Source organism: Peromyscus eremicus, chromosome 20 (genome assembly GCF_949786415.1).
Source record: "Peromyscus eremicus chromosome 20, PerEre_H2_v1, whole genome shotgun sequence".
Classification (NCBI taxonomy): Eukaryota; Metazoa; Chordata; class Mammalia; order Rodentia; family Cricetidae; genus Peromyscus; species Peromyscus eremicus.
In genome coordinates, this window is record NC_081436.1 from 2,682,467 (window position 1) to 2,693,615 (window position 11,149).

At 46.3% G+C, this 11,149-nt stretch overlaps 1 protein-coding gene across 1 annotated transcript in view; it reads right to left on the reverse strand.

Annotated features, from left to right (window-relative positions):
• Scn8a (sodium voltage-gated channel alpha subunit 8) overlaps positions 1-11,149 on the reverse strand; it is a 112,083-nt gene that overhangs the window by 91,129 nt on the left and 9,805 nt on the right. The window contains exons 2-5 of the mRNA XM_059246920.1: positions 5,862-5,980; positions 3,996-4,085; positions 3,391-3,519; positions 1,442-1,533 (exon numbers count right to left, since the gene is read on the reverse strand). Coding sequence (XP_059102903.1) covers positions 1,442-1,533; positions 3,391-3,519; positions 3,996-4,085; positions 5,862-5,980 — 430 coding nt within the window. The remainder of the gene's footprint in view (positions 1-1,441; positions 1,534-3,390; positions 3,520-3,995; positions 4,086-5,861; positions 5,981-11,149) is intronic.

Sequence of the window (11,149 nt, forward strand, 5' to 3'; positions counted from 1 at the left end):
CTTCACAACTCTGTCTTTGTGTTCCCCGCCTAGGTCACTGACACGATGTTACATAGAGAAGAACTATTTCTGAAATCAGTCCCAGGGCATGGACCACAGATCCGAATATGGTGCTCCGCACCAGTGTCCATGTCACCCGGTGGAAAGCCTGAACTCAGGGAGTGTCCCTTAGTACCTCCGACCACAACTAAAGTCCTTCCCCTCTGCCGGGTTACTGACCGTCTTAGCCTTAAACACGTCTTTCCTTCTAGATTTCAAGTCTGGTTCTTAGAAAGGTTACTGTCCAGCTGCCATGATTTAAACTATGGAATCTTAACCTGAGTGCACAGATGGGTAGCGGGATGTGGGGCGTGTGTGTGAAATTTCATCTGAGTCTCAAAGGGACCAAAAACCTTCATGAAGTTTAGAACCACTGGGCTAGCTCAACCAGGAGAAAGCAAAAGGCAAATATTTTCAAGAGGTTGTCCTTCAACTAATTTTCAAGCCGCTCTCTAGTTTCCTTTTGTCCCTCAAGTGTCTCAGCTTTTGCTGATATTGTACCTTTGACTTTACGATGGGGCCAGTATGTGCTTTTGCTGTGGTTTACAGTTGAGAGTGATCTCTGAGTCTACTCACAGTAGATGTCTGCTGGGTCTCACTCTACTGAAGATGACAGTTGTAGAATATGACAGACAGTGACTCACTAACTCCAAGACTTTTATATCTTAACTAGTCTGAAGTGACTAGTTAACTGGTTAGGTCGCTTCTTGATTAAATGGTTACATTAGTATGGTACCAGTAAAAGTACAAGTCTTTGAATAACATGCAATTGGCAAACCATGCTACAGGAACTCTGGAATCACAAGCAATGGGATGGGAGTGGATGTGAAAGTCGCTGTAATTCCATGAGGCCATGATCCAGATGATTCATATACAAAGACACAGCTTTCCTCAGATACTGTGTGGCACAGCGCGTTTGTAAGCAGGTGCTGTTTTCAAAAGCATGGATGGAATGAGGGCTGCATGCCTGGCAAGCATGCTCAGAGAAGCCTGCCTGAGGACCAAAGGGTCATTCCAGAGAACAGTTCTTCGGGAAAGCATGCAGAGTGCAAGGCCATATCAAATGTGCCGATACCAGTTTCAAATGTGGCAGACGAAATGAATGGAGGAAAATAGGAATGTGGCAAAACGAGTCTGGTGCACGCATTTGCTCACCTGGAATTACAGAGATAGTTTTCAAAGCTCGGAGAACCCTGAATGTTCTCAGCGCTGAGACATTGCCCAGGTCCACAAACTCTGTCACATATCTGTAGTAAGGGAGGTCACACACAGACACAAATGACAAACACAGACACAACACAAATACCAAAGGAAAAGAGACAAAACCACAACAAAACAAAAAGTACAATACGTCACATCAGGGCCCTAACCCACACCTAACACCAACCCCGGGCCATCTTACCTGGGATTACCGAAATAGTTTTCAAAGCCCTCAGTACCCTGAAAGTGCGCAGAGCTGAAACATTGCCTAGGTTTATAAACTCGGTTATATACCTGCAGAATCAAACCAAAGTTAACTTGTAACGGGACCACTGGGGGAGGGTTTGAGAACAGGGCAAGTGAGGGTCTTATGTATAAGTTATAGTTTTATTTTCTTTCCCTGAAAAAGCAAAATTTCAAAATATAAACGATTAAGGAACACATCTTTTTTGTTTGTTTGTTTGTTTTCGAGACAGGGTTTCTCTGTGTATTTTTGGTGCCTGTCCTGGATCTTGCTCCATAGACCAGGCTGGTCTCGAACTCACAGAGATCTGCCTGCCTCTGCCTCCCGAGTGCTGGGATTAAAGGCGTGCGCCACCACTGCCCAGCAAGGAACACATCTTTAAAAAAAAAAAAATGGGCAAGAAGAATTGAGAAGTATATTCTAGAGAATTGACAGATTAGAACTCTCTGAGGTCCGCTCTCTCAGACCAGCGTGAGATGCACAGATTTCAGTGACTTTACTATCAGCCCATTTACTTTTTTTTTTTCCAGCAAGGGGAAAGGCCATGAGGGATCAAAAACTTATGTTCCCAGTTTTGTGAACAAAACAGTCTGTTTCACAAGAAACAGACAACTTTTTGTAGCAGGAGCCTCACAAAAACAAATCCCCTGTTGACAACGGACAAAATGCTCGCATGGCCGGGTGTGGGACTTCTCCAGGAGCTTATGTCTGTGTTTTGCAGCCATGTCTACAGATGAAATTTTATCCTGTGACAGATAAAAGCAGGGCTCAGAAAAAAATCCAGCTCATGAGATCAGGGCAGCAGGTGAGTTATGTGCCCATTTTATCACCAGCTCTGGGTCGAGCTAGGAAACAGGTTTGAAATGCACACCAATGTATATTTTTATCATGCTAGAGAGTAGAGACTGTCTCCATAGAACGAGAGTCAGGTCTGTTTCCAGCCTTTCCGTACACACCACTCACTCACAGTTCACAGGGGAACTCCTGATACTCAGCTCCCCCCACACGCAAATGTGTTCTTCCTTTCACACATCTTTATATCCCACTCCAAGTCTCCCCTGAAACGACAACGCACTCTCTTGACACAAAAATAAAAAAAATTAGAGCCTGTGTAACTCTTCCATCCTCAGCTAAGTTTCTCAAACAGAAACTTTTCATAGCTGAAACAAAACCAACTGCCAGCTGCAGCTGGCATACCTGTGGAGAACCACCAAGTCTCTAGTGAGAGTTGGGAGCTTGGTTAGTAACTTTTCTGAATGTGCCAGTCTAGATACGTTGGCTCACATTTGAGTCAAAAACCTCAAATGCGTTTTCAGCCAAAAGTTTACACCCGAAATATTGTATGCCTTCAGAGAGGCCCTCTAGTGAGGGGTGTGAGGACCTTGGTCAGTGCCATAAAGGGGCATAAACTGTGAGGGCAGAGCCACGAGGAGCCACTGCCTACTGACCTCCCAGCTGTAAAGCACCCCTTCACCTTCTCCCACATAAACGTGTGTCTCAAAACTAAGAAGGGCTTGCGAGCAAGAACCACAGTCAGAAACCCACGGCCAGACAGTTACCCAAGAACTCCCCATTCTGCAGCCAGGCATGTTATACCAGCTTGGAATCCCAGCACTCGGAGAAGAGGCAGGAAGACCAGGAGCTCGAGACAGCCTCGGCTGTATGGTGAATTCAGGGATGACTTGTGCTACATGAGACTATATCTCAAAAGAGAAAAATAAAAAAGAATTCTCCATTCTATGAGCCCACAAACTCACATTTACTTGCACCACCATGCAAGCCCATTCAAGACACACACACACACACACACACACACACACATGCACACACACACACACTCACACACACTCACACACACACTCACCTGCAATCATATCCATAGAACAGTAAAATGAACAGGAACTTACGCCATCATGATAACACTGAAGTCTAACCAGTTCCATGGGTCTCGTAAGAAGGTGAAGCCGTCTATGCAGAAACCTCTTGCAATGATTTTCACTAGTGATTCAAATGTATAAATCCCTGTGAATGTGTACCTGTCAAAGATACGGACAGCTGAGGTTATTCCTGGCAGAAATGTCAATGAACCTCTTTGAGGCAACACCTGCCCAGGGCGTCGCTTCGCCACACAGACACAACAGAAAGGGCCCACGGCAGTGCCAGGGAAAAGAGAACCCTGGCTGAAGCTGACTGACATGCCCACAGCACCTGACTGGTGTTCCACCCAGAACAGGATCACTCTGGAACAGGCAAGGAGACCCCAGAGCAATGTTGGCCTTGGAGGACACAGGATGGCCAAGCCCCTGCTAGAGAGGAAGGGCAGTCCCTCCCAGAGCTGACTGGCTTCCTAGAGTTCATTTCTAAGTCTATTTCCCGAATTCTACGTTATCTTCAGTGCACCCGCCCCCACCCCCAATACCCTGCAGTAACGATTTCTTTTTCTCCATGGATAAATTGTGGAATAACACAACAAAAATCTTTTAACCAAACAAGCAAATAAAAAACCACTTACTCCACATTCTTGGACCATTCGGGAGGGTTACTAAAGGTCATGAATACACAGTTGGTCAGGATAGTGCACATGATGATCATGCTGAATACTGTAGGCAGGAGTTAAGGGGCCATACAAAACCCGGCCTGACCCTTCCTTTTTCTTTTTTAAACGAGAAAACAAACCCATTTTATACTAGGTCTCATGGGATCTAAAGCAACAGGCTGTCTGACGGGAGGCACACACAGGAGGAGGAAAAGGCGAAGTGATAGGGAAACTGGCTACTGTTACCACAGGAGAGCCCTGGACGTCCCGCCTGGCCGGGAGGTGAGGCTGGACGCCATTCTCCTGCCTGTAGGGCTATCACCGACTGCCCCAGCCCTTTCGGATAAACCTGCCACTCTCCATGTCAGCTATGGAGCAATACTCCAAATACTTAAAACTCTGTGAACAGGACCCAGAAGTGACCAAAGACCCCAAGGCCATCAGAGAAAGTCAATCTACACTTTTCCCCCCGAGATGCATGTATTGCTAATTATCCTGAATAATTAGTTACTTGAAAATCTACATGTAATTGATGGTTCACTTTCCTCTAGGGTATCCCAAGGGGCTGAATATCTTACGGGCAACAGTCCAGTCAACTGTGCATTGATGCATCCTACCTGAAAACCAGTGTGGCGTCTTAGATACAGACTTCTGAGGCACCTGCACCCCAACAGTTCTGAGACTTGGGTAATAGTGAGAGTCAGTTTGATCATAGTGAAGGTGCCCTTGCCATCTGGGACCTTTCTTAGCCCTGTCTGTTCTTGTCTACTGAAAGGAATTAAATAGTTTAACAACCAGCAGGAGTTACTCCAACTGCATCAGGCCAGAGTTCATTCACTGTGAACTCACTCTCTCTTACTAATGCTATTTCTATCTTTATCTTATTAGTGGAGTTTAAAAGACAATGCTTCTTCTAGCTGGACTTTCTTTCTTCTCTACAACTGAAGTACCCTTGGGGATGGGGAGAATATCACATCCTTTAGGGACAGGAGAGAAAGACACATTCCAGCTCTGATCCTGAAAGGGACAAAGTCTACTGTAAATTACCTACTTCTTGTAAACCTCACAGCTTCGCAGCTGTGGTACCATCTATTCCAGAGCCAAGGCCCACACGGCAGACGCTCCCTGACCTGACCCACTCAGCTGCTCCTGAGCTTTCCTCGGCCTCCCTGGAGGATACAACACTCTTCGGTGCATGTGACAAAGTGCCGTGAAATGAAGTGCCAATCACGCACGTTTAGTCACTGGGCCAAGATGCTGAACCCATCAGATCATCTGTCACCTGTCCTGTGTTCTAGAGCAATAGGATGTAAAGGGTGGCACTTTCCCACTTAAGGGGAAGGCAAAGCCCAGAAAAGGTACCTATTTATCTACAACCTGTATCCAAACCTCTGTGCCAACGAGTTGATTTCATCTGAGAAATACCAGGTACTTTGTAAACTCCTTGCTCAAGAAAAAAATAAATTCTAAAGCATTCATTCAGCTATTTGTAATTCAAGATGTGGTTTTCAAAAAAAAAAAAATCCTTGTATCCAATATTAATACATTAACAAGCTGAATTAATCATGGAATGAAATTACTAAAAAGCTAAGACTTCAGTAAAAGGGTAAAATCTTAATTAGCCCCTCATAATGACATTAACAAAATTCTAGACTCCAGTAATATCCTTTAAAAAGGAGTCTGCAGAAGCTGAGCTTGGGATGTGGCAGGACTCTGTTCCTAAGCCTGGCTGGGGTGGGCAGTGGCCAGCCACACTACTGGTGGGCAGTACACAAGACAGTCGTCATACTCTCCAATTTGGGCGAGATCTGCAGCACTCACTCCCAGTGCAGAAAAGGATATGAATGTATCAAAATTTTAATAGCTATTCTTCTTATCAGGTTAAAAGGACTTAAAATGTACAAGGCAGGCGTGGCACTAAATCTGAAGAGAGTTTTCCCTCTGTTTAATACTACAAAGGTCTGTGGAGAAAGAAAAAGAGAAATCATTAAAATTTGAGTATCAGTCACCACACAAAACATTTTTCTAGGTAAGAAATAAACTCACTTAAAGGTACCTAGAACTTTGCTCTTGTTTGGTTTTTCAGGCAAAATAGCGTCTGTTCCCTCCCCTCCACAGCAGCCCCCAGCCCTCAGGCTGTATTACAAATCTCGGCCACAGTATTAGCAGGTTCACATTTGGAGATGTCTGCACACTCTATGCCAAGTCCAGACAGTATATTAGAGTTCATTCACTTAGGACTCATTTTCTCAAGGAATTATGACTAAGCACCTTTGACTATGTGTCAGTCAATGTTGTAGGTGTTTAAAAGGCAGTCCTTGTCTGAGGGGTTTGTGTTCCCACCAGGAAGACAAATCAGCATGGAACACTATGCTCTGCTGACCCTGACACACAGAAGACAGGAATGTTAGGGCAGGGGAGGAATCGATGTGGAGGAGAACACTGTGAAGGAGGTGGTCAGAGTCATCCTGTCGGGGGGAAGGAGCTGGGCAACGCTGAAGGAAGTCAGGAGGGTGAGCACTTCATTCAGTGTTTACTCACCGGTCCTCTCTGCCCGGCTTCTAAGAGCTTCCAACATCAGCCCTGCCCAAACCACCCACTTGTGTTTCCCAGCATCAATCTTCCTAGCAAGCCAAACTGCCCCATGTCCTTGGAACAGGCTGTAGCAATGTGTAACTTGGGTCTTTGCTCACCCTGTGCCAAGCATTGTGCTGAGCCGGGGGTGAGGGGCACACAAAATTGAACAGAACTAAACTTTATCGGAGAATGTATGTGAACTTACAATCATGATGGCGGGGTAAGTATGAAGTTCAACACAAAAATATGAGAGACAGCAGGACAGAGGACCCCCACCCATCCTAGACTGTCTGTAGGTAATAAAAAAGGAAAGTGAGCCAGGATGTGTTCATAAAGGAAAACAGGAACTGAAAGAAACTGATAAAGAAGGTAAGGATGGGCAGAAAGGGAGCAGCGTGGCAGGTAGAGTTGGATATAAGCGTACTGTCTTCAGGGTGCTGACAAGTAATTCTGTGTCCACAGAAGACAGAAGAGGGCAGAGCGGTTGGCAGCGCTCGAGACAGATGCAGGGCCTACCAAACCGGGAGTCACTGTGGAGGTTAGGCCAGCGCAAACACAGACAGCAAGGAGCCAAATTTAAGTCACTTTTAAGTAGTTTTGTAAAATTGTTTTTATTTAGAATGATATATGCCTAGAATTTAAAAACATAAGATTAAGTTCCCTTCTATTACCTAGTGGTAATCTTTGCTGCCGGTTTTTAAAATATCCTTCCAGAATTTTTCTTTATAAGCATTAGCATACAGATCTATCCTTAAACAGTCTTTCCCCTAAGTGAGACTGCACTATAAATACTCTTCTGCACCAAGCATTAAAAAATGAACCCCACAAAGAAAAGCCCAGGGACCAGATGGCTTCACTAATGAATTCTACCAAATGTTTAAAGAATTAGCACAAACTCTTCCAAAAAATCAGAAGAGAGAGAATAATTCCCAACTCATTCTGTGAGGTTACTCTATACAGAATCGGGCAATGACGTCACAGGAAGAGAAAACTCTATAGACTCATAGGATTTAGTAATATGGACACAAAAGTCTTCACCAAAAATACTAGCAACCAAATCTAGCAGCCCATGAAGGCCTGAGTATCTGACCACATGAAATACAGTCCAGAAGTACAAAGACAGCTCACCTAAGAGACCCAAGCACTGGGACAGTCTGGTAACACAAGGGTTGCACACAGTGACCTCAATAGAGGCATCAAATGCTCCAACAGAATCTAACATCCTCTCACGACAAAGACACTGACAAGAATTTAACATGCACCATTTGGGACCCCCAGCCAGCTTCTCCCTGTCTCCCTCCCCTCCCCTTTCCTCTACTTCTCTCCTTAAAACTCAGTCTGAACCTCTTGGAGGCAGGGGCCAAGCTCATGCTTCCCTCTGCAGTTCCAATAGATACAGTGCTCAGTCCACACACTCCCAACAAACGGGGGCTGGCATGTGACTTCTTAAGTTCTTTCTGCTTCTTATCTTCTATTTTATATTCTCTTCATCTGCCAGAGTCACCACAGCCTCTCCCACTAGAAGAGCAACTTTGGCATGCAGCTCTGTTCATTCAGAAGTGCCCACCTGCCCCACCCATGTCTCACACAACACTGCACTAACCCTCTTCCTACACCAGGACGTACAGGCTCTGTTGGGATCCCCCGAAAAAGCCCAATCCTAAAAGCAAGTGGAACCAGAAGATCTGGGGTTAGCTTAAAACAGGTCAAGGGCAGAGATCTGGTTCTTCCATTTCTTGGCCTCCCAAAGAAATAAGTGGGCCACACCATTCCCTCTTCCTGAAGTCCTTGTACCCCTCTGTGTTTCTATAGCAACGCTCTCTGTGAAACGCCAGACCTTTCAAACAGGCTCCTCATTCAGCCTCAAAACATCCCCATAAAGTATGGGTAAAGCAGGAGTTCTCCGCCTGTATGCAGCTTACAAAAGCTCAGGAGAGGGACACCACCCATCAAGGTCACGTGGCAAGGAGCAGCATATTATGCCAGGCTCAGGGCCTCTTCACAGCTTCTGCTGTGCCGGACTGGGTGGTAATTCCATGACTACAAGGCAGAATGAGGTTGACATGGGGGACGGATTCGCTGGTAAATGAGAAAATTGAGCTCCTGGGTATACCAATAAAGTAGGTAAGAATAGTGGGGGGGGGGGGGAAGGGACCCACTGGTCCATGCACCAGAACCTAAAGCTCACCTTTTCTTTTCCTTTTCTGTTTTTTTTTTTTCTTACCTAAAGCCTTTACTAAATTGCCTGTCCACCTTAAGTGACAAGTAATAAGACTTTAAAAAGAAAAAAAACAAAACCCTTACTCTCTTTACGCCTTATTGTCTGTCTCCTGGGTTGGTCACATGGGAGGTGTCTCCTATTGTACACAGAAAGTACTCAATAAATGCTGTCTGTGTGTTAATGAACAGTCTGTTAGCTGAGGTGAGAGAAGAGGAAAAAGAAGACATTGAGAAGATGGAGTCCTTACATGTTAGTCAAAAAACTAGCCAGGGTTCTGGTGATGAACCAGAAATCTGAGGGTTACCCCCACCACGTCTGAAGTCTTTTCTCTACTTGGAAAATAAGCGTCATCTTGGGTACACCCAGCTCCTGAAACAGATGCACATCCTCTACACTTGCAGTGGTGAGTTGCTCTATAATTTGCTTTATCATTAAAATAATTAGATTTACTTATAATTTGCACGTAGTGTTTCTTAAACACGCCTTCTGGATAAAGCAGGAGGGCGTCTGGACCCACACAGCTAAAGCTCAGGAATCTCCCAGTGAACGCTGGTGTTGCAGGCTCCTCTGCGTGCACGGGTGGTAAGCACTGTGGGCTACGGTCTCTCAACAGCTGACTGCCACTGAGGTGCGCAGAAGCCACCGGCAACATGTAAACAAACAGGAGAGGCTGTCTCCTGCAGAACTTGGTGGATACACAAACCTCATACAGTCTTCACACAGCCAACTATTTGGGAATAGACAAACCGTACTTAGCCAGTGGGCCACACAAGCCAGATGGCAGCCCTGATCTGGCTGACGAGGACCAGACTGGCTGCACCGGAATTATCTGAGAACTTTTTTAAAACAGAGGTTGCTAACTGCCCCCTCCAGAGGTGGCTGAATGAGTCTTCCCAAGAGTCCAGAGAACCTGTCCCACCAGGGAGCAAGCAGGTCATGTCTCAGCTCACGTCCTGAAACATCTGGGGCCGTCTTCAGCTTCCCTCCCTAGCTGTGTGGTCAGATGAGCCACTGCTTCCCCCTGGATTCACTTTCCACATTTAGAAAGTGGACAAGAAGCCTGTGGTTGGACGTGGCCAGTCTTTCCTAGTCTTGTTATCGATGATGCTACGGTTTAGACATTTCACAAGACATCCACGATGAAGTGCAAAAAGCGGCAAGCCACACTTCCAAGGAGAAAACCCACTACACCTATTCCCCCACACTGCCTCTGGCAGAACTCTTGGGAGGTATTTCACCCTCTCTCGAGACCAGGGATGAGTGGCGGGGGGCAGCCTCCGGGTGGCAGAGCCCGACACACCGGCCCGCCTGCACTGTGCTGCCTCCCTTCTCTTAAACTCTGCTCTTCAGAGAGCAGCGGGTATGGGAGGGGTGCCCAATAGCACCGTGGTTTGGGTGGGAGACACTCCTTGCAGACTGAAGGCTTGGTCCCCGGTGCCAGCGGTGATCAGAGGTGTGGCTTTTAGGACGAGACCGGATCGTGAGGGCTCTGACCCGGTGCCTGGATGAATCGAATCCACTGTTACAGCTCTAATCCCACAGCCCTGCTGGGAGGTGGTGGGAACTGGGAAGCGGGCAGAGCTGGAGTGGACAGATGAGAGGGGACGCCCTGCACAGGTATAATTGTTCCTGGCCCCGTCCTGCTGCTTCTCAGTGCCGTGAGGTGAGCAGCTTTCCTCCCCTGCCCCTTCTCTCAGGACACTGTTTCACTGTAGGCTTGAAAAATGGAGACAGCTGACCATGGGCTAGACCTACCAAAAGCGTCATTCTGACTCTTCAAGTTGATATTCTCAAGTATTTATCACAGTGATGGGACGATGAGGAACATGAGGAGCAGGTATGAGTCAAAATTCACTGACAAAAGTTACATAGTTGAATTTTTTTTTTTTTAATTTTTGTTTTTTGAGACAGGGTCTCACTGTGCAGTCCTGGCTGTCCTGGAACTCACTCTGTAGCCCAGGCTGGCCTCAACTCACAGAGATCCGCCTGCCTCTGCCTCCCAAGTGCTGGGATTAAAAGCGTGTGCCACTGCACCCAGCCCCATAGTTGAACATGTAAAGCATCTATGTGGCTCTTTAACCTCTATCATCACCGCCAAATGGTAAGATCCAGAACAGACGACGCATCCCTAGTTCAACAGGGCTCCAGCACCAGACCCTTCATAACCCGGCGGGGAGGGAGCGGGCGCTCGAGCATCTTTATGAGAATACTTCTTAAGCAACAATCACTTGGTGCCCATAAAGTCCAAGGCTATTTTACCCAATCTGTCTTAAATTAGATCTTTGTGAAGTAAATGAGTTAAAAGGAAATTGAAATTGGACTGTGGTTTACT